At 43.3% G+C, this 24,678-nt stretch overlaps 1 protein-coding gene across 4 annotated transcripts in view; it reads left to right on the forward strand.

Moving 5' to 3' along the window:
• TTLL7 (tubulin tyrosine ligase like 7) overlaps positions 1–24,235 on the forward strand; it is a 142,428-nt gene extending 118,193 nt beyond the window's left edge. For 3 of the 4 annotated variants that reach the window (XM_069981484.1, XM_069981483.1, XM_069981487.1), the window contains 4 exons: positions 1,789–1,869; positions 5,109–5,269; positions 16,866–17,042; positions 22,544–24,235. In XM_069981484.1, coding sequence (XP_069837585.1) covers positions 1,789–1,869; positions 5,109–5,269; positions 16,866–17,042; positions 22,544–22,658 — 534 coding nt within the window. In that variant the 3' untranslated portion in view covers positions 22,659–24,235. The remainder of the gene's footprint in view (positions 1–1,788; positions 1,870–5,108; positions 5,270–16,865; positions 17,043–22,543) is intronic. The other variant, XM_069981485.1, reaches the window with a different exon arrangement.
• Positions 24,236–24,678: the final 443 nt, after the last annotated feature.

Below are 24,678 nucleotides of genomic sequence, written 5' to 3' on the forward strand. Positions count from 1 at the left end.
AGCCTTTACTGGCTGAAAAATCACCGGCGTGCAGAGTCCAGAAGCTGTCAGGGCTGAAATGTGTGGCGGCTGCGGGGACCAGTAATGCATCGCTCGCTGCCTCAGGCACTAAACCTTTTTAGCGCTTGGAATCTGCCTACGGAAAAAGCAGCCCATAAAATAGCCATAATAATCAAGAGAGTTCAGGCCCCGCACTTCTCCCGGAGACGGATGACACTGGCAGGACATGTGTTCTCGCAGCGCACTATCCATTTGTCCGCAAATATTTACACTTTCCGTTTAGTCCGTGAGGGATGGTCGCATTCAAGCACAGCTTCTAGGACGAGCGCGGGAATGTTACAGCCAGGGCTGGTGGAAGAATCAATAGTTGGGACGTTGTGTTGGGACAGCAGAAATATTGATGGGGGGTGGGGGTTAAGGGAATTTGTTTGTCTTTAAAGGGGTCATCTGCGTTAGACAGTCCGATATTGTTAGAAGAATGTCTTGTCTATAAGGTGTTACTGCTTAAGTCTCTGCAATTATTTGTGAAGAAACTTGTGCTTAGTTATTCTATAGCACCCCCGAAGGGGAAATTAGGTATTGCACGGTGCTCACTGCAGCAGCTCCACAGTAAATAAGGTGTTGCATGGTGCACAATGCAGCAGCTCCACAGTAAATAAGGTGTTGCATGATGCTCACTGCAGCAGCTCCGCAATAAATAAGGTGTTGTATGGTGCTCACTGCAGCAGCTCCACTGTAAATAAGGCATTGCATGGCGCTCACTTCAGCAGCTCTGCAGTAAATAAGGTGTTGCATGATGGTCACTGCAGCAGCTCCGCAGTAAATAAGGTGTTGCATGATGGTCACTGCACCAGCTCCGCAGTAAATAAGGTGTTGCATGGTGCTCACTGCAGCAGCCCCACAGTAAATGAGTATTACATGGTGCTCACTGCAGCAGCTCCGCAGTAAATAAGGTGTTGCATGATGGTCACTGCAGCAGCTCCGCTGTAAATAAGGCATTGCATGGCGCTCACTTCAGCAGCTCTACAGTAAATAAGGTGTTGCATGATGGTCACTGCAGCAGCTCCGCAGTAAATAAGGTGTTGCATGATGGTCACTGCAGCAGCTCCGCAGTAAATAAGGTGTTGCATGATGGTCACTGCAGCAGCTCCGCAGTAAATAAGGTGTTGCATGGTGCTCACTGCAGCAGCCCCACAGTAAATGAGTATTACATGGTGCTCACTGCAGCAGCCCCACAGTAAATGAGCATTACATGGTGCTCACTGCAGCACCTCCGCAGGGGAAATGAGGCATTACATGATGCTCATTAGGATAAATAGCCTGTCTGTGTAATGCTTGCATATGGCAGGTCCCCCAGAGCAAGACACTTCTGTGTATCTTCTTTCTATCCCGGCTAATCCTGTAGGTAAGAGTTAGGGTAACCCCTTGAGCTCCTCATAATCACCTGATGCAGAGACCAGTGATTCTCCTTTTCTCCAGCACTTTGATCCCCCGGTTGGTAATGTCTTCAGCATATGTGCAGTACTGACAGTCCCATCATACACCATGACTGTGCTCAGTTTTAGCTCCCGCTGTGCTCCTCCTGGGCCGTGTTAGAGCTGGGCCATCCCCTGCTTCCCACTTGCCCCGCCCCCGCTTAACTGCAACACGTACACTCTCTCTCTTTACGGATACAATTGATGCAATTTTTAGCTGCCACTTTTTCATCACACTTTTCTAGTATCACAAATGATAACCCATCTTCAACAGTTAGCATGTCTGACATGTTGTTTCTTTTGTCTTGTACAGATAATGGAGAATTGGCGATATCACAAACCCAAGGTCGCTTCCTATTGGTTGATAAAGCTGGATTCTGTGAAGCAGAGAAAAGTAAGATGTTTGCTATTAAAGAATTGTCCAGGATTGTTCCAGCAACAGCTCCACTCTCGTCCTCAGTTTGTGTGTAGTATTGCAGGTTAATTCTATTAAAGTGAATTCTATTAAAGCCGGGTTGTAATACCACACACCGCCTGAGGATGGGGGTGGCACTGTTTTTGGAAGACAGCAGCTATGTGTTCCTAAGCTTTCATACTGAACTAAATTCAGGAAAACTGCTTGTAGCAGATAGCTCTTTACCAGATAGCTGCTCCTTATAAAAGACCTAAAGGGGAACTCTAGAAAAAATTCTAATCAACATTATATAGATTTGTAATTCTGTTTAAAAATTTCCAGTCTTCCAGTACTTATCAGCTGCTGTATCTCCTGCAGGGAGTGGTGGATTCTCTTCAGGCTGACACATGTCCATGTCAGGAACTGTCCAGAGCAGCAGAAGTTATCTATGGGGATTTGCTACTGCTCTGGCCAGAGGTGGCAGCAGAGAGTACTGTGTCAGACTGGAGAGAATCCACCACTTTCTGCAGGACATACAGCAGCTGATAAGTACTGGAAGACTGAACATTTTTAAACAAAAGTAAATTATAAAACTGTATAACTTTCTGACACCAGTTGATGTAAAATAATTGTTAGTTTGTTTTTTGCTGAAGTAACCCTCTAACCTATCCAGCTTCATGCTCCTCTAATACTAAGAGGCTATGACACCACACCTGTGCCTCTCTAGCAGTTGCAGAACTACAGCTCCCAGCATGCATCCCACTTGGCTCTAGTATAATACATCATCACTGTTTTCTTTGGGGTATAATCTATGAAATGGTCGGTATACAGGAGACCTGTGAGAGCTGTATATATACCCGTACGCACAGGCCCCTGGGGTTATCTGACTATGCTAGAAGCCACTAGGCAATCATTCAGAATAACCCTCCAATTTTCCGCCCTTCCCTGCAGGGCTATGTAATATCTTGGATTTATGATAATAACTTTTGTCTCAGACCTCCGTCTCCATCGATTCCTTTGTCGGGGAACCAATAAAACATTAAACATTGCAGCATTCCAGTGGTTAATCTTTTAGTTTCTTTGCACTGCTAGGCGGCTATTTTAAAGGCGGAGGTTGTATGCCAGAGATAGCGCTGGCAGGACCCCAAGAAGCATTGGAGGGCCCATCAAAAGTAAGTGAGGAGTGGAACCGATCCAAGATGACGCTCAGTGGGTCTCACAAGAGAGATCCAAAATGCAGCATTAATCTTCCGAGCTGCTGTCAGATCGGCAGAGACAGGTGTGTCCTCCCCTTAGAATCAAAGAGGAACTCTGCTCGTAGGTTGTCTACGTATATTCTTTGCATTGCCATAATTCTGGACGATTCTTATTCTTGGATTCGTTGCAGCGAGAAAAAAAAATGAACGGGTGAATTTATCTGGTTCGAAATCTTCTTATAGTATAAAATGCAGTAATAAAAGTGTTGCTTAAAGGGGTACTCCAGCGATTTTTTTATTTTTATTTTTCAAATCAACTGGTATCAGAATGCTATATAGATCTGTAATTTACTTGTATTAAGTCCAGTCTTCCAGTACTTATCAGCTGCTGTATGTCCTGCAGGAAGTGGTGTATTCTTTCCAGTCTGACACAGTGCTCTCTGCTACCACCTCTGTCCATGAGAGGAACTGTTAAGAGCAGCAGCAAATCCCCATAGAAAACCTCTCCTGCTCTGGGCAGTTCCTGACATGGACAGAAGTGGCAGCAGAAAGCACTGTGTCAGACTGGAGAAACTACACCACTTCATGCAGGACATACAGCAGCTGGTAAGTACTGGAAGACTAGATATTTTTAAATAGAAGTAGTATACAAATCTATATAACTTTCTCATATCAGTTGATTTGGAAGAGAACAAAAATGGCCTGAGTACCCCTTTAATTGTCTGTCCAGAAATCCATATGTTTGGGGGGTCTTAATAGTATACTTCCTGGTTGACTAATTACTACATTTTCCTATAATGCATTGCCTTCCAACCAACCTCTGTGTCATACTGGCAGTCTATGGGAGGCTCGCGCGCCTCCTCTCTCCGCGCCTCTCTGCTCAGAAGAATTGACGTGCAGTCTTCTGCGCAGAGAGAAGAGGTGCGCGAGCCTCCCATAGACTGCCAGTATGACACACAGGGTGGGATTCCACAGCAGAGAATTTACTCCTTGTGAACAGGGCCTTAATAAGAGGTTGCGGGGAAAAGGGGCAGGGCTTTATTTAAAGGGAATGTTTCATCAGAAAATTACTTATGTTATTGTGGTAAACATATTATGTAAACATTTTTGGTAACATTTTTTCTAATTTTCCATCTTGATCTAAGATCTTGCCGTTCTCATTCTCATTACTGGAGCTAACGTAAACTGAGACTTCCTGTTGTGTCTGTGTTGATAAGAGGAGGCTGCTGTAAAGCGATCTATACAGCATTGCAGCGTCATGTGACACCGGTAGATAGAGGAGACAATAGCAGCTCCCCGTGGAATGACCTCTTCACAGGTCACAGAGCGTGCCCAGTAAGGCTGGGTTCACACTACGTTTTTTTCATCCGTTTTTTTTCATCCGTTTTCCATTGAATTTCATTATAAAAAAAGGATCCGTTTTTTTTAATGGAGACAAAAATGAGGTTGACTACATTTTTGTGTATGTTAAAAAAACGGATCCCTTTTGATCCGTTTTTTTTTTTATAATGGAATTCAATGGAAAAACAGATCAGAGTCTGTCTATTGTAGTCTGTGTCCATGAGGTTCACTGTAAAGCATGTCACTAAATGCCACAACTCTGGCAAGATGGCCGCCCCCATAATAGTGTACAAAAAATTAAATAAAAATAATTACAGTCAGAAAATAGAAACAGATTAGACTAAAAGAACAATTTTTTTTTTTTTTTGTTTCTGACGCTAATCGGCCATTCCCTTTAAGACTGGCAAATAAATGTCCCCTTAATCACTGTGCTACAATGCTGCCTCCTTCTATAGATTACTGGCAGTAATAGGATAGCCGGGGGTGGGTTACAATATTTAGAGGGATTGTTGGGTTTATACCATGGGGGAACCAGCGACCTTCCAGCTGTTACAAAACTACATTTCCCATCATGCCTGGACAGCCTTCGGCTGTCCAGGCATGATGGGAAATGTAGTTTTGTGACACCTGGAGGGCCGAAGGTTCCTCATCCCCGATTTATACAGTAGGAATGAATAGTCTGTTTTTTCCCCCCCTGTTTAGATTTTGGACATCGTAAGAACAAACATTCGTTCGGTCCTCCAGCGCATCTGGAAAGTGTCTGATGTGGAATGTTTGCACTTGTACCGGAGCTTTAATCGCGTCTTCAATCGTCTCCTATGGAGTCACGGCCAAGGACTGTGGAGCTGCTTCTGCGATTCCAGGTACGCTCAGCCCCCCCACCGTAGCCCAGGCCTCCCATTAGAACAGACGGATGTATGCTGTGTTTACATGCTGGATGTCGGGGGATCATGCATTTTTTAAATACTTTCTAAATGGCGCTTTCAGCTGTGTATACAGAGCGGTATTCAATTGTGTTGTAAAGATGACTGATGATTCCGGGTGCCGCATTTGGCTTCATTTCAGAATCGTTTTCTGCACTGATCTAAATGAAAAGTATCTCTCGGAACTGCTGCAGTTCGCACGGAAAATCTAATTACCCCGGTTGTAATATATGGCGGGAGCGGCGGTAACCTGAATGCGGCTGCCTCGGAGCACAAAGCTCTCGGAGAGATCAGATGCAGCGGCAGGCACAGTGTCGTCTGCCATGTTAAAGGGCATTGTGATGGCAAATGTACAGCGTGTGTAGGTGTGTGCTTGTTATTTAGACCAGTGTAACGGTGTATCTCAGGAGATGGCATAGCTGTAGAAGATGCCGCACCTGTTCTAAAGGGAAAATTAAGGTTTGCTACTATAAAAGGGCATTACAGAGGAGAGAGAACTAATATGGCAGATGGTTGGAAGGTACTATTAAAGGGGTATGGCGGCCAAAAAAAATTAACTGGTGTCAAAAAGTTATACAGATTAGTATTTTACTTCTATTTAAAAATCTCAAGTCTTCCAGCACTTATCAGCTGTTAAATGTTCTGCAGGAAGTGGTATATTCTCTCCAGTCTGACACAGTGCTCTCTGCTGCCACCTCTGTCTGTGTCAGAAACTGTCCGGAGAAGGAGAGGTTTTGTATGGGGATTTGCTACTGCTGTGAAAAGTTCCTGACATGGACAGAGGTGGCAGCAGAGAGTGCTGTGTCAGACTGGGAAGAATACACCACTTCCTGCAGAACATACAGCAGCTGATAAGTCCTGGAAGACTTGAGATTTTTAAATAGAAGTACATTACAAAACTGTATAAATTTCTGACACCAGTTGATTTGAAAGAAAAAAAAATGTAGCTGGAGTACCCTTTTAATCTAAAACAGGCTTAGTTTCATATAATTGTCAACCGACTGACAGCAATGTCATAGGGAGAGGATGTAAGCCGCTGTCAGACACCGCTGTCAGGTACCTTATCTGCCCTGACAACAAAAAAACGGGGCGTGCTGAATCTAACTACCCAATTATTTTCTCCCCAGACATCTGTTATTGGAGAGTATTCTCCGTCTCAGTGACGTCACATGAAATAACCTAGCGCTGTACTAGGGCTTATTTTTGGAGTGGGGCTTATGTTTGGAGAACCAGGCTGGTTGTTACCTCTCATTGGTTTAGAGCAGGTTACTGGCTGGATTAGATGGCTTTGCGGCTGGTTCTCATTGAGAAGATCCAACTTGTGTAGAAAGTCTGAAGGCCTCATACACATTAGTAGACATTTATCCGAGCTGCGGATTTTGGTGGGACCGACTGATCATCCGATGTGCCTAGAGATCTTCAGACTGTCCCTCAGCCAATGATGTCGAGAGAGTGATTGGTCAGGCATGTTGGATTTTGGCTGTCCAATACTTTTTCTCTTTTTTTGGGAAGATAAGCCACTTCTAGCAGTGTCCGGCAGTGGTTACCTCCCAACTTCCCATTTGGAAAACATTTGGCGTGAGCCAAATGTCTTCTCGGGGAATGGGAGACTCTGTACCCACAGTCTGCCCCTCCCCCTCCCCAACTTGTTCCTTCTTATAGCTGCTTTTAATCTTAGATGCCCTAACAACATTTTTTTAAACTTGCAGCCCTGTGTCAAATTGGAGTGGCCTAGAGTGTCTGTGCCCTTGGTCTGCACCACCTCTCCGTCCCTCCTCCCCGCCCTGTTCATCATTAGAAATGCCCCAGGCAGGATTTCTCCTATTCATCACTTGTCTGAACAGTGCACATGTGCTGGATCGTTAAGGCCCCTGTGCAGTGTTCAGATAAGTGGTGATTAGGAATAATCCTGCCCAGGGGCATTCCTAATGATGAAGAGTGTGGGTAGTAGGGACGGAGGGGTGTCGCAGGCCTAGGGCACACAGGACAGATCTTGGATTCAAAGCAGCTATCCAATGGTCCAAGCGGTTTGGTGGGGGTCAGATTGTGTCATTTTAAAGGTGTATAATCACCATTACAGGCAGTGCTCCATGAGGAAAAGTATATAAATCAGTTCCCCATCAAAGGAAAAAAAAAACTATCACTCTACAGCCTGTGGCTGCGACCACACAACGCCTTTTTTTGGCCGCTTGATAACCGTTTTTCATGCCCAAATAAGGTTTGTTATTTGTGGAATAACAAAATAATGGCCATTCTTTGGGCGCGAAAACAAAGGACATTGGGGGAGATTTATCAGACATGGTGTAAAGTGAAACTGGCTCAGTTGCCCCTAGCAACCAATCAGATTCCACCTTACATTCCTCACAGACTCTTTGGAAAATGAAAGGTGGAATCTGATTGGCTGCTAGGGGCAACTGAGCCAGTTTCACTTTACACCATGTTTGATAAATCTCCCTCATTGTGTGGTCCTGGCCTATGGCTGTACCCATGTTGTCCAGGCAGTCCTCAGGCTGCAGCCACCTTCTCCAGGCCGCAGAATTCAAATGTCCGTGAAACGTTTTGGTAAGTATTGTAACCAGCGTTCATTCATTGTGTTCTGTTGCTTCTTCCTTATATATCAGGGAGAGTTTTATGCATCATTTGTTATCGGCTTTTATGTGGAATAATGGACACATAAAGCAGTGATGGCCGCCGCTACACATTTACGGATTAAAGCAGCGGGAGGCGTTTTCACCTGTCCTGATTTAGGCAGCCATAGGCTGGGGGCTGACTTTCTATCAGGCACAGCTGGGTCGCCATATGGTTCTCATGATATCAATAGTCCTGTGTGTTTCAGATGTCGTGTCTGCATGCATGACCAATGTAAATAATTATACCAAAGTAACTGTTTACAGACCCGGCCATTGTACATTGCAGCATAATAGGGAGGAACCCCGCGTCTCTTTCTGCACATGTTGTTAGCATCTTAACTCGGTTTGCCCGGACATATTTGAAGCAATTGATGAACGTCAGAATCCATTTGCACATGTCTGTATTCTCCCTGAAATTGAAATAATGGAATAATAAAAAACAAATGTATTTATAGGGTGGAAAAGATGTCATCCTTGCGGTATCTTACTACTTGGAGAACATCGCAATTCCCCCTTCAAAAAAATAAATAAGTATATATATATATATATATATATATATATGTGTGTGTGTGTGTGTCTGTGTATATATATAAATATATATATATATATATATATCTATAGACACTCACACTCAGGAAATACTAAAGGGTCCTAGCTGTCAGACATGGACCCCCCAAGGGTCTTCTGGATTGGACGTGGAACCACATGATGATCTTAATTTGTTTTAGAAGAAGCACGGAGGTCTGGGTCTTGCAGCCATATTACAGCCATCTGTGACTGTGCTTACATACTGTTACTCGTATCCTTTAACTTTTGTACTGCTCGGCCTAACAGAACACATGGCGTCCCCCTTAAAGGGGTTGTCACCGATCCCCCATTGCTCATGTGTTCCTCCTAATTTACACTTCCTGTACCATCTTAACACTAAGGTAAGGAAACACCTGCTCAGGCACTGGCGACAGCAGTGACCCGCCTAAACCAGTGATTGGCTGAGCAGGCATGTCCTATGTGTCAAGATGGGAGCAGGTGATCAGTGGTGACCCATAAGTATTGGAATCAGTGAGTTTAGTAGCACTTATTTTTCTTGTAAGTCAGTTTGTCCCTTTTAAACATTTCTTACTGGGCAACTCCTTTAATTTAAAGGGGTATTCCGCTCAGGTAAAATAAATGCTGAATCATCCCCCCCTTTTGAAGACAAAGGGGATTTATGAAGACTGGTGTACCTGTATTGTACTTATATTAGGCCCCGCCCCTTTTCCCTGGCAGAATTCACTAAGAGCGCCTGACGTGCGAAATCTACACATGCTTCCAAGCAGATTTAGATTTGGATCATGATTTACGCCTGCAAGCAGGCATAAATCATGATAAATGAGGCGTGGGAGGAGGCCACACCTCCTCCCCGCCTCATCACGCCCCCCAAGCTCCCTCAACCCGCCCATCGGGCGAGCGGGGCCTACGGGAGGTGTACGCCAGGTGTACGCCAGGGAGAAGGGGCGAATCTGCACCTTTTCCCTGGCGTACGCCTCGGGCCAACGCTTCGTAAATGGCCCCCTAATAGTTTGTTCCATTCTTGTTATTACCTGAGTTATTACCTTAGTTCTGAGCTGCTGCTTTATGCTGAAGTGCTGAAGACACTGAAAACTGTGTGTGAGCTGTTCTCTCTGCCCCCCTTCTTCTGAGACGACTCATGTAAACAATGTCCCTGGAAGGCTGATTCTGCACTTTGTGATACCGAGAGGGTTAATCTGAGGTCAAGTTGCTGATGACCTAACTGTGATTAACCCTCCCGGCATTACAGAGTGCAGAAACAGCTGGCCAGGAAGCTGTTTACATGCTGGGGGAGGGAGGAGGAGGGGGAGATAGAGAGAGCAGCTCATACACAGTTTTCTGTGTCTTCAACAGAATGCAGCAGCTCAGAACTGGGAGAAGGAGACTGAAAAGATAATAACAAGTATGGAACATATTGTTAGTTTCCAGAAGGACAAATTCAGCAGGTATTTTACCTGAGGGGAATACCCCTTTAGGACCCCCATCTATTAGCCACAAATAGTGGTTCCCTCTTTACTGGACTTGGTACAATTATGTTTAACCCATATCACTGGAGTTTTTCTAATATATACAGTATATAAGGTTTGGCTAGCACTGCTGTCATGGTTTCCATTATAACAGAAACCATGACCGACTCCAGCAGTGCCCAGCCTACCCTATTGACAAGCATATGGGTTATATCATGGCGTCCATCCTCTTATGAAAGTGCGATCACAGCCTAATAGAAAGAAGGTACTAATGCAAACACATTTGTATTTTTGTCTGTATCTTTTAGACCTAAAAAATGTCCAACACATATAAGGGGTAACTTTCATGATATTTGTGCCTTTAGGCATCTTTTGCAAGTGAAACGGGCCCTGTGATCAACTGATCACCGCACAGCCAGCGTCAGAGGTCGACATATGTTTTCCTACAGCGGCCACTTCAGGAGAGATTGAGTATTACAGTTTCAGCACATACAAAACAAACTGTGTCTACTGGAGTGCAGACCACTGTTGGTTAGTGCCTCTCCATTCTGGCTCATTGGGGGGAGGGGTCCCAAGTAATCCCCCATTATAATGTCCCAATGCCCCAGTATGAACAACACCATAACTTTATTTGATGATATAACCAACTCCAAGTGTGACAATATCCTATCATTCTGTTAGCAAACTTCACAGTTTTTTTCCCTCTTCTCTTCGTAAAGACCTGCAAAAGTTTTCGAGCGTTTAATCTTCCATTTTGCTCGTGTCGGAGAGACTTGCTATTGCTATGGCTTTAAACCTCCAGGCAATTTGATTTTTTTTTTTTTAAGAGAAAACTATTTACTTTAAGCATCTTTCCACTTGTTTGTGATGCTGGCTGCGTACTCCGCGCTGGGAACATTTTCCAGCCTCCCATCTTGGCTGTCATGGCATTTTTTCATTAGAGACTATTGGAAGTTGCCCAGAAAATTACCTTACTTATATCAAACTGCATAATATGCAGCCTCTTTTTTTTCTTTTCTTTTCAATGATTCTCTTTGTAGAGTGATTTGGCCAATCTATGGAAGGCCTTATTTGGCTTTTTATCAAATGTGAAAAAAAAAAAAAAAAATGAAGTGATCTATATTCAAACCGAAATCCATTTTCGAAAAGAGATAACTTCCTCTTTTTTTTTGGTGTGACAAAAATAAAAATTGAAACATAAAATAACAAAATATAAAAAAATATAAAATAAAATTTATAAAATTGGCTATTGAAATGTATGAATAAATCTTGTAGAAGAACGGCTTATCAGCCCAATGAAGGGCGGCTCGGTTCAGGGGCAAATGTATCCTGAAAAAGTGTCTCCAGTGACTGTACCCACAATCTAACCCCCCCCCCCCCCCCCCCAAACCACTTGTACCATCGGAAAGCTACTTCTAATCCAAGATCTGTCCTGAGGTCCGTTTGGCAGGTGATGCAGTTATTGTCCTAAAAAGCTACTTTTAAACTTGCAGCCCTGTGTCAAATTGGTTTGGCCTAGAGTTGTCTGTGCCTTAGTCCTGCAACGCCTCCACGTCCCCTCCTTCCCACCCTCCTCATCATTAGGAATGCCCCAGGCAGGATTTCTCTAATTCATCACTTGTCTGTACACTGCACAGGTGCCTTAACAATCCAGCACATGTGCCGTGTTCAGACAAGTGATATATAGGAGAAATCCTGCCTGGGGCATTCCTAATGGGGAGGGTGGGAAGGAGGGACTGAGAGGCGTTGCAGGCCTAGGGCACTGACACTCTAGGCCACGGCAATTTGGCACAGGGCTGCAAGTTTAAAAGTAATTTTTTAGGACAATAACTGCATCACCTGCTGAACGGACCCCAGGACAGATCTTGGATTAAAAGCAGCTATCCGAAGGTTAAAGCGGTTTGGGGGGGGGGGGGGGGGGGGGTCAGATTGTGGGTACAGAGTCACTTTAAGTTTAAGATTTGATTATTAAAGGGGTACTCCAGTAAAAAATATATATATATATTTTAGAAAGTTATACAGATTTGTAAATTACTTTCCTTTAAAAAAATCTCAGTACTTATCAGCTGCTGTATGTCCTGCAGGAAGTGGTGTATTCTTTCTAATCTGACACTGTGCTCTCTGCTGCCACCTCTGTCTATGTCAGGAACTGTCCAGAGCAGGAGAAAATCCCTATAGAAAACCTCTCCTGCTGTGGACAGTTCCTATCATGGACAGAAGTGGCAGCAGAGAGCACTGTGTCGGACTGGAGAGAATGCACCACTTCCTGCAGGACATAAAGCAGCTGACAAGTACGGAAAGACTTGAGATTTTTAAACAGAAGTAAACTACAAATCTGTACAATTTCCTGACACCATTTGATTTGAAAGGAAACTATTTTTGCAGGAGTACCCCTTTAAGGGCTCGGAAATCATCCTTCAGCCCAAAGCAATAAAGAAAAATACCCGCAGCCCGCTTCACTAATCCAAAGGAGACATAGCAAAGTACGTTTTCAATGATGAGACTCGTTCGCCACCGCAGCCATCATCCCTAGAGGCACAAACTAGTATCTTCCCTCCCGAGCGATCCATTGTACATGGCTGTGAGACGCGCCAGTTCCTCGTCATTGATGCTTTGTGCCACCAGTAAATCTGTGTTTAGATTGAGTTTAACATATTGACCTTTTATTTGTCTGGCAGATTTGGGTGTTTAATATTCCCGGTGCCAGGCCTGTCTTTATCTCGATGCTGATCATTGTACTGAACTCCAACCTCCAATAGCACCATCTGTCTTTTCTGTTAGGCTGGGCTGTCAGCGCGCCAGCCTGCAGCTCTCGTGCCACGGACAAGGTCACATCACAGCGAGATGCTGAGGCCGGATCTGATCCGCGCTGGTTGTATGTGACACTATTGACAGTGCAGGACCCGGAACCTCCCAAGAGATGGGTCTGTAGAGGAGAGAGCTTGTACATGTTCACACAGGCCCTATATATAAACATACATATACAAAATTCCTTCAGTTTGTAAGACCTGGTATGTGCTAGATTATAAAATATTAATACAAAATGTTCCGGACTATCAGAGTTTCTGGATTATCAGCTTTGGACTATGGATTTGGCTCCTTCTATAAACACTTCTGGCTTTGGACAGGGTCCAGCATGCCTCCCTGACTGGTCTGTGGCCGTGCAGCCCTATAGACAGCAAGCCGCGATGCCCTGTGTGTTCTGACACCTGAACAGCTGTATAGTTTTCATCAATTTGCCCTATGGTAGCTTGTCTGTGGGATCGACCAGACACACATCAGTGAGTCAGTGCACCAGTTGTTCTGCCGTAAAACGTTTCTTGTAAATGGCGATGCATAAAGCCATTGACGAATACCACTGGGGTAATGCGCAGGAGCAGGGACTCCTGTCAATGTATGCGCCCTAATTCAGAACATACAGGAGCAGGGACTTCTGTCATTGTATGCCCCGTCACTCAGTATATACAGAAGTAGGGACTCCTGTCAATGTATGCCCTCTAACTCAGTACAAACAGGAGCAGGGACTCCTGGTCTCCTGCCTACTTTCTATTATGCTCTGATGCTGATGACGCTATTGTTGTAGGACACAATATGAATTATGTACAGGAGCAGGGACTCCTGTCAAATAGCAGGAGTCCCTGCTCTTGAACACTCTCTGAGTGAAAATGTTGGAGGTAGGTAGAGATGCTGTATGAATTACCGCTTACTCACATTCATTCTGTGCCCTTCCTAACAAATGTTAACCGAGCAGCAAGTCATGCCTCAACTCTTAGAGTACAGGAGCAGGGACTCCTGTCTTTGTTTTGCTCCTGCCTTGGATTTGCCCGAGTTGAATTTAAAAAATCAAGTCTGGTAAAATCCAGTTTGTTTTTAAATGTCATTACTAGAGATTAACCAGTTTATATGCTGTAACATGACCAGGAAGGGTATGGGGAGGACAGGGACAGTGAGCCCAGGACTTGCCTCTACCCAGCTGTTCCTACCTACTTGCCTCTCGACAACCCTAGGCAGCTAGGAGCAGCTGGGCAACGTCCCCTATCCTGAGCCAAATTGTAAGCACAAAGCAAAGACAGACAATGAGCAAAGGATGGTCGTACAGACGGGGTCAAACCTAACGGACACTGTACAGAGTCATAATCCAAAAGAGTAGTCAGAGGTACAAGATCAGAATAACCAGGTATAGAAAATACCTGGGGGTATGCTTAGCATGCTCAGCAAGGAAGAGATGGGTGTGGTGGAGAATCAGTTACAAAGCAGAAGGAATTGAGCTTTGTTCAGACAGTGTTTACACTGGTGCTAATGAAACATAGAATTCATATACAAAATAATGGCTAAGAGCGCAGTCTCGGCTGTACACCACGAGCCGAGGACCATGCAGAGGTCCGGACAGGGACGGGCATGGTTAGACTGCCTGTTTTGGAAATGTTTTTACCTAGTTTTCTTGCCATCACAATTTGGCCAATGTCAAAGTCACTCAGATATTTATATTATCTTCAAGAATTGATTGTTCACTTATATAACTTTATGGGTCATGCCTAGCATTGAGCCAAGTTGCCAAACTGTTCGGGTTCTGCAAAGTTCTCTGAACCTGAACACTCATAATTTAACCCCCGGCATCTGGAGAAGGTAAATGCCGATCTAGGGCAGTCAGGAAAACATGGATGTGGCCTATGGCCTATGGCTGTATCCATGTTTTCCAGGACTCCCTAGGGCGGCATCTAACTTCTCCAGACGCTCGGAGTCAAATGCTGAGTGTTCATGTTCAGAAAACATTGCCGAACCTGAACAGTTCGGCAACTCCGCTCAACGCTAGTCATCATAAACCCTAAAAGACAGCCCTACCCCCAAAGTCTGCATAAAGCGATAGCTCATTCACCACTATAGAGAGGATAGATTTCAGTCTTCTGTGTTGCCCCGGTCATCCCCGTCCATGTTCCCAGCCGATGGCGCCTCCATCTGTGATGTGGGATAATTGCGAGCTCCATAAGACATTTTGCCTTCCAGCGACAATCCTGTTTTGATAGAACTGGCTCAGATCTACCCGGCTGATATTTTTTTTGTTTTATTTTACAAAGTATTTCTTTGGTTTTTGTTGACACACATCAAATAGAAAAGAAGCAAATTGATCCAGGGGGATGTCGGCGCGCACTTCCCTTCAATCAGAGTCATTTCGAGTACATAAATGTTCTTACACGAGTGAGATTTGGGAGCTGGTCAGGCAGTCAAAAGAAAATGGAAATCATTAAGTTTTCATTACACTTGAAACAGGCAGGAGTCACCAAATTTATTTACTTAAATTATTTTTTTTTTGTTCCTTTTACGCCGGTTTGATCAGCGCTCAGCATCGGCCAATTGAATTTTCTCTGGTTACATATTTGTTATTAGTTTTTCTATGATTACGCTTTGCTGTGCTCCCAAGTTTATTTGGAATCAATCTGGATTTTTCTCTCGTCATATTTCATAACTGGTAAAAGCTTCTGACAATTGTTCTCTCTGTGGTCGCTGTGAGAACCCGCTGCCCCTCCTGGAGGTATCCTAAAGGGTTGTCAGTACAGATGAGCGTGAATCAAGCAGGCCTGAGTCCGATTGTCTACTATTGGATGACCAGTGACTGAAGAAGTTGGATGCAGCCCTAGGGAGTCCTGGAAAACATGGATACAGCCATAAGCCATAGACTCTATCCATGTTCTCCCAGACTTCCTAGGGCTGTATCCTACTTCTTCAGCCACCGGTAATCCAATGCAGGACAATGGGACTTGAGCATGGTGGAGCTGCACTCATCTCTAGTTGTCAGCTTTACAAAACCCATTCTCATTTACCTTATTAGAGAATTCCGACTTCATACAGTAGGGTCTCCTATTAAAGGGGTACTCCAGAAAAAAAAAAAAAAAATCTTTCATATCATCTGTTGCCAGAAAGTGCCAGAGATTTGTAATTTACTTTTATTAAAAAAAATCTCCAGTCTTCCAGCACTTATCAGTTGCTGTGTGTCCTTCGGGAAGTGGTGGATTCTTTCCAGTCTGGAGAGCAGAAGAGGTTCTCTATGGGGATTTGATATGCTCTGGACAGTTCCTGAGATGGACAGAGGTGGCAGCAGAGAGCACTTTGCCAGACTGAAGAGAATACACAACTATACATATATATATATATATATATATATATATATATATATATATATATATATATATGAAGCAATGTTCTGCAGCACACCAGCGTAGATGAAAAAGTGCTATTTATTGCAAAAAAAAAGAGATGCAATGTTTCGATTTTCTCACGAAATCATTATCATTATTGATAATGATTTTGTGAGAAAATCGAAACGTATCCCTTTTGTATTTTTGCACTTTTTTTTTTTGCAATAAATAACACTTTTTTTTATCTACGCTGGTGTGCTGCAGAACATCGCTTCATATCTCCTGGGATCCCAAGCCAAGGGACTTACTCTGTACAGCACCTGCCACATCAGACTTGGAAGTGCAGCTTTCTCATATATATATATATATATATATATATATATATATATATATATTATATATAATTTTTTTTTTTTTTGCTGAAGTACCCCTTTAAATCCTGTTGAATTGTAATATAAATTTCTAGAAAAATCTGATGTAGAAGCTGTAATAGCAGCCTTATCGGTCATCACTCAACTTTCCGAGGGAAAGATATATCCACGAAAAGACTGAATAGAATCATTCATTTCTATGTAAAATGTTAACATTTTTTTTGCCTTCTCTCCATCTGTCGGCCTTCGGCTTCACGTTTTCAGGTTTCTCTATTGTAGATGTCCTGCTTCCTACCCCCGCTCAGCTAAACCTTCTGTTTTGTTGAACGCTCTTATTTTGGCATTTGCGTCCGAGAACATGAGGTCATGTGTGTTTTCTTTGCCAGCAGCACCTCGTGGGAGACGATCTTCAGTAAGAGCACCGAGGTCGTGACACCCGATCAGCTCCAGTGTTGTCATCGGCTGGTCCAGCTCTGCAAAAACTGCCTGCTAGTGGTTTACAAATATGCAACAGATTCACGAGGCTCCGCGGCGGGCGTCAGTCCAGATGGGAGCGACACAAGGTATTGATTATAATCCCTAACTATCTCCCCGCTACAGCCCAGACCCCTGGACTCAAAATCCATAACTCCGATGCTGACGAATGGACTGCGCCGTCTCGAGGAGCTCGTCTCTCAGGACGCCCCCAACACATGTTTAAATAATCTTCCAGATATCTGCACCGCAGCCGGCAAACCACCGCCTCCCCAAAGTGAAAAACAATGCAAGATGAGCAGTTAGGATGTTTCCTCCCTAATAAACGACATTTTATATTAAATAAGGAAAAAAAAATTCCAAGCATCAGAGACGTTTCGTGTCCAGAGCTGTAAGTCATACGGTGCTAATGGGAAACAGATTTGTATGAGATCGGCATTCCAGGAAGATCTTGTTATCCCTCCAGATACAGGGCAAGTCCTGCCTCTCCCACCGCAACTACACACTGCGGGGACTAGGGGGCAGACTTACACGCCTTACTGATGGGAGTTGAAGCAATCTTCTATGCGGGTCCATATATATATATATATATATATATATATATATATAATGCGTGGACCTCTATTTTTCTGATACAAAGCTCCAAATGTCCTACATACATAGACATAGTTGATCCCCTTACTGGAGACTAGCAATTCATTTCATACTTGTTTTATCGCTTTTCAGTCTTCTTCCCCCAGTTCTGAGCTTTTGCTTTCTGCTTAAGGCACAGAAAACTGTGTGTGAGCTGTTCACTCTGTCTCCCCCTACCCCATCTGAGAAGGCTGATGTAAACAGGGTCCCTGGCCTCACTGTGATTAACCCTTTGCAGCATAACAGAGTGCAGAGACAGACAGCCATGGACACTGTTTACATAAGCCATCTCAGAAGGAGGGGGAGACGGAGGGAAAAGCTCACACACAGTTTTCTGTGTCTTCAGCAGAAAGCAGTAGCTCAGAACTGGGGAAAGGAAACTGAAAAGATGATAAGAAGTATGAAAGGAATTTTTAGTCTTTAGGGGGGAGGATGATTCAACAAATATTTTATGGAATAAAGGGTGAAATACCCCTTTAGTAATCATGTCATAGAGATGTCATAAATTGTGATCAGTAAAAGGGAAATTAATATTAGGTTAGAAGACTGTAACCTACTGTTATGTACCTGTAGGGCCGGGGACACTGAGAATAAGAGTTATTAATTATCTTTATACTCAGCACCGTTTGTTGTTAAATCGTCACTTTAATCAGTATGTAAATTAGACAGTTTTGTGCACTGGGGGTGGTACTATAGCCTTCAGTGCACCTACCCGGCCCACCCCTCCTTATGAATATTGAGATTAGTTTACCTGTAAGGTGTTGGTGATGAGACCCTCACCAATCATTGGATGCAACCAGAAGGACACAGTTATACACTCTACTCCCTGGCTTGCTTTCTTTCCCAACTCTCTGCAGGACATGGTCTTCATTATAAGTCTATGGAGCCCATTCCCTACAGTGAGATGAAAATTTCAGCAAGCTGCAAAGTGAAGCGCTCCTCTCGGCTGTATTTCTGTTAAGACCCTGTCTGATCAAAACCGTGGACATGTCTCTAGGACACATCAAATTGATTAAAGGGCTGTTGACATCAGTCCTGTCAAAAAGGGATGCTGGTGTATACCATGGCGTACTTCTGAAACAGCTCATGTAACCAAGTCCCTGGCCAGCTGTATCTGCAGCTTTGTAGCATCTTTGTAATGCTGGGAGGGTTAATCTGTGGTCAAGTTGCTAATGGGATTAACCCTCCCAGCATTACAAAGTTGCAGATAAAGCCTGCCAGGGACTTGGTTACATCCGCTGTTTCAAACGGGAGGGGGGAGGAGGGAGAGACAGAGAGAAAAGCTCACACACAGATTTCTTTGTCTTGAGCAGAAAGCAGCAGGATCAAAACTGGGGGAAGGAGACTGAATAGATATAACAAGTATGAAAGGAATTGTTAGTCTCACCATGGGCAGCAACATATAAAAAGTTATGTTTGAGTGAAATACCCCTTTAAGGCTGGGTTCTTACTGTATTTTTGCAGTCTGTTTAACGTATCCGTGTCATGGAAAACAACGGATGCTATTGTGTGCATCCATTTGAATCCGTTTTTCCATTGACTTCCATCTAAAAAAACGGACGTTAACAGATCCGTTTTTTTTTAGCATACACAAAAACATGGTTGACCATTTTTTTCTGTACCTTAGGGTCAGTTCACACAGAGTAAAATCAGCGAAATTCCATGTCGGTGCTTTCAGACCACGTCTGAGCTCTCAGAGCGGATGGCTGGCACGCCTCTGTTGACATGGAATTTGGCCTTTAAAAATGACCATTTAAAAACAGATCTATTAAACAGACTACAAAAAATACAAAATTACAAATCTCTGGCACTTTCTGGCACCAGTTGATTTGAAAGGTTTTTTTTAAGAACTACCCCTTTAAGTTCCAGGAAGTTTCCAATGTTCTGTTATATTGAGCAATTGCCATTTATGCAGTCCTCTAATAGTTCACACTACAGAATCCGCGCAGACAAGTTCCGGTGGATTCCGTCGCTCGTACCCGCTCACGGCGGTGCACATCTCCACTGGTCCCATAGACTCAGTTCTATGGGCGGGCGGATTCTGCTGTCCGCAGAAAGAATTGACATGTCATTTCTTTTGTCGAACGCCAGAATTCGTCCGCCCATAGAATGGTGTCTATGGCGGAGATGCGCGCCGCTGTGAGCAGGTACGAGCGACGGAATACGACGGAACTTATCCGTGCGGATTCCGTAGTGTAAACCCACCCACACAGTGAAACCTCTTTAAGAAGATCATGATGGTCTTTTATGCAAAAGGTTTCTTAAACAAAATGGCCGCACACATTCGCACACATTCTCTTCCCATAGATGATACAATTCCTAGCAGCTTCCATCCCCATTCTATAAGGAAGTGATACAGATGCAGCAGAGTTGGTCAGAGTAGCAGAGCTAGGTTTGCCATGTGACTTCATCATTGTTCTCTCTGTGATTCTACGTAGGATGCAGGGGTATTGGGCCTGTGCAGCAGTTGTAGAACTATAACTCCCAGAATTCCCAAGGATTACTCTGCGCTGTTCCTTACAGTCAATCACTCCTGTCTGTCTCTGGTCTCGTCTGGCCGCGGCGCTCTGTTATTAGCCGTCTGGTTGCAGTCAGCACATACCTGTGTCTCGGCCATTATCCACGCGTGTCATTCCGCCTCTCTTCTCTTTAGGTTATTAAATAAGCGCCTCATTTCAAAGGAACAAGAAAATGGTCGATTTTGACTCCGTCCTTACAAACAAGGGGGGGGGGGGGACGGCTGGAAAAACATTTCAAAAAGTAATTGGAGCCTGTGGCGTGTCAGCATAAAAGTCAATTGTGTGTGTAATACTCCAATTGAGTGTGAAGTGGTTAGTGCGAGCCAAGCGATTGTGCACAGATATGAGAATATTTGTATGATGAAACTAACACTTTACGTGTGTTACCTGAGAAGCGGCGGCCGATGCCTCGCCATTTACTGCTTTAATAAAAGATGTCATATTTCTGTCTGGCGGCAGATGCAGCTGAGCCGAATCGGCTCTTTAATTATTTCAAGCTGCATAGTTTGCGCATCAATGTAACACAGTCAGGCTGCAACGAAACTACAACCCCCAGCAAGTTCCTGACAGCTACAAACAAAAAGTAGTAGGGTTATAAACAGAAATAACGTGATTATTGAATGATAACCTCAGTCCTGCTACACCTTACTCACCTCTGCTACATCTGTACTTATTTGCTTATATAGGAATCTGCAGTAATATCCATGGTTTAGGACAGTGTTCCCTAACCTGTCGCTCTCAATCTGATGCAGAACTACAACTCCCATCATGTCCTGACAGTCTTGCAGGGCATAATGGGAGTTGTAGTTCTGCAATAGATGGAGAAGCACAGGGTGGGCAACACTTGTCTATGAGAAGTGATTCTGCACTTTTGTCTGTTAGGGACCTGCTTAAAGGGTAATTTCTATCTTGATAAAATATCGAAAGTTTATTCCATCACTTTGGGATCCATGGGAGTCAGATTTCTTAGGCCCCCGAACAATTCTGTGAAAGCAAAGAACTTTAGTAGATTCTTGTATTCCTTATAATTCAGTCATTCTAGAACATCTTTTATTAGGACTTTGTCTCATACCGACCCTCTGTTATTCCTCCTGGAAATGTGTGCGTACATTGACAATTGGGAGTTGCCATTCGTCTTTGGGGAACGAAGGAGCCACAGAAACTGAATGGGGCCAATTCCGATAACTTGTACAGCCAGATGGCTGAAGTAGTGATGAGCAAACTTACTGAGCATTCATTTTCGGGTTACCAGACGCTGAGCATTTGATTCCCAGTGGCTGGAGAAGTTGGATGCAGCCATAGGAAGTCCTGGAAGCCATACAACCATAGGCAGCCATAGTCTTTATCCATGTCTTTTTGGTAGTCCCAGGGCTGCATCCAACTTCCAGTGTTCGGTAAGTTTGCTCATCACTAGCAGGAAAAACCTAGAAGTAGTGCTACACCAGCACTGCAGCTCCTTCATTTTCAGGATCAGTGGGCATCCATAAGTAGGGACCACCATTGACCCTAAAGCATCAACATTTCCTAAGGATAAGCCTTCACTTTAACCTTTTACTCTGCCTCATGACAAACAACATAGCCACGATAATGGCTAAGAATAAGTCACAGTCCAATATTCTCCGCTATGGTAGCACGGTGTGACCAGGCACAAAAGCAGTACAGAAGTCTGGGAAGCCCTGGGTGAACACCACTATGGGAGCCATACGTATTACTCTAAATGCAGTATCAGACTGTGATGAGGAGACCCCACCTATAAATTACATACAAATTTCACCTGTCTTTCCCCTTTTTAGACCTTCAGTATGTCCCAAAAACATAAATTGACCATGATTTGCTTAAAACTGGCCCATTTTTGTGCAAATGTTAGCAAAATTCTGAGACATATCTTGGTGATATTCAGTGGCCCACCAGGGGATCTACCTGTTCTCCTGTGGGCCAGTCCAGGCCTGGTAAAACATGTCACCTAGATAGTATTTAATGGGCAGCACTATGTAAAAAAAAACTTTTGATAGGTCTTAGAGACTTATCAAAAGTTTTGATCAGTTGGGGTGTGTGTGGTCAGACCCCTAGTGCTTCATAGAGCCAGGTGCGCGCTAAGCATCCATAATTCAGAGTCCCAAAGACAGAGAATGGGGAGGGAAACACTCGGTACACACTTGCCCTGGCTTTTCGGTCTAAACACTCACACCTTGACTGATCAGAACTTTGATTTGCCTCTATGACATATAAACATATAAAAGTTTATTAAAGTGACAGGTACAATTTAACTAAGTACTGCCTAGAAATGTTTTTTTTTTTTATTGGAACCATGATAGTTAATGATCAGTGACAACTCCAAAGAGATCACTAATAGCCGCCATATTTGTTGTCACCCAGAAACATATGTATATGAATATCCCTTTACCTGACTCCCCTCTCTCTCTTTTTGATCATTACAGGTACCTACTGCCGGTGGTCCCTCAATTCAGCATCAAAATGGCGTCTTCCAGCGTCGGCTCCTCCGGACTGCCCCGCTCCAGCTTTGTGTTTACCTCGCGACTCACGCAGTACTAAAGAGCCGGAATGTTGTTGTTTTGTTTTTATTTCTTGCCCTGTAAATAATAGCGTTATAATTGATAACCTTATTTCTTATGGTGCTAAGCACAGCTACCACGCAGCACCTATGGTGAATTACTGATCATTTAGAGCGGATGTTGTAAATCAGCGAGACTTCGACCCTGGGCCGCTTCAGGCGTTGTGGACTCCAGACATGCTGGGAGTTGTAGTTCCGCAGCAGTCGGAGGGCAACCGGTCGTAACCATGCTGAGCAATTTACAAGATCCTTGAATGTCTAGATACCGATTAGTTCACTAGGCAGCGCCTCTTGCCGCGTGTAAAACATAGAATGCTAACTTATTTTGCTCGTATAAGGAATGACTTGCTATGTATTCTTATATATTGCCTTTCAAACCAGCAGATAATAAAGTGCAACCGCTGCATACGTATGTAACTGGCCGCCATGTTGTGTGCAGCCAGTTTATTGACTGGACTGGTCACAAAATGGCCGCCATTACCTCACTGAAGTGACAGGTGCACTTTCCTATGCTGAAATGCTGACAAAAAAAGCCTAAAGTAGATAAGTAGCATAACACGTTACACGATTCTGGTTATTATCAACCACTTATGAGAAAACACAACCTTCAGCCAAATATTACTGTTTAATATCCATTCCGTACATTACATAGGCCCGAGGGCGTATAAAGCAGTGTGAGGGTCGCTATAGCAACACCTCAGACTCTTTTTTAAGTGAAAGCCAGGAGCTGATTGGTTGCAAGAGGCAACAAAGGAAAGGAGGAGTTGTGTCCATGCCAGCCAATCAGATTTCAGCTTTCATACTAGAGAATGAAAGCAGTAACCTGATTGGTTGATATAAGAAAATTATTTACATTTCTTTTATGCTCCCCCATTAGGAGTCAAAAACAGCAATGAAACCCTAAAATACAGTATAATTCCTGCAATCTAGAATTGAAGGGACCCGAATATCTAATGATGTGAATTTTTACATAGTTTTGAAACGTTTATCAGGTTTTTCATCAAATAGATGTAACTGCATGTAAGGCTGTGTTCACACGGGTTATCCTCAGGCTCAAAAACTGTGTTCTTGTTTACAAGGAAAATGAGCCTCAAATTTCTAAGCAAATTGTAATGGAAGTTTTTATTTTATGAAGAATTTTCCCCCCACTTTTTAAGTGTGTCTTATAGGCATTTTATCAGGTCTTCGCATGCAGTTTTTTTATGCATTTTTTTTTTTTAGCTGTAAAACAGTGTTTAAAAATCCCCAGATAAAGAAAACCCACTTTATAATAAAGTGTTCCTATTTTGCCAATAGAAAATCAGCAACACATGAAGGAAAAAACATCAGTTATTTAATAGTTGTTAAAATTTATTTAAATCCTCTTTTTTGGGGGGGCTGAGGGTGCTTCATTCTTCATTTTTGCTGTCTAACGGATGAGTTTTTAAATGTTTCATTTTTACATACAGAAAAACGTGGTTCATGTGGAATTTTTAAAATGGATCTATCTCCTATCTATCTATCTATCTATCTATCTATCTATCTATCTATCTATCTATCTTACTATCTATCTATCTATTATCTATGATCTCTCTATCTATCTATCTATCTATCTACCTATCTATCTATCTATCTATCTATCTATCTCCTATCTATCTATTTATCTCCTATCTATCTATCTATCTATCTATCTATCTATCTATCTCCTATCTATCTATCTATCTCCTATCTATCTATCTATCTATCTATCTATCTATCTATCTATCTATCTATCTATCTATCTCTCCTATCTATCTATCTATCTATCTATCTATCTATCTATCTATCTATCTATCTATCTATCTATCTCCTATCTATCATCTATCTATCTATCTCCTATCTATCTATCTATCTGTCTATCTATCTATCTATCTATCTATCTATCTATCTATCTCTTCTATCTATCTATCTATCTATCTATCTATCTATCTATCTATCTATCTCCTATCTATCATCTATCTATCTGACTATCTATCTATCTAT

Source organism: Dendropsophus ebraccatus, chromosome 8 (assembly GCF_027789765.1).
Source record: "Dendropsophus ebraccatus isolate aDenEbr1 chromosome 8, aDenEbr1.pat, whole genome shotgun sequence".
Classification (NCBI taxonomy): domain Eukaryota; kingdom Metazoa; phylum Chordata; class Amphibia; order Anura; family Hylidae; genus Dendropsophus; species Dendropsophus ebraccatus.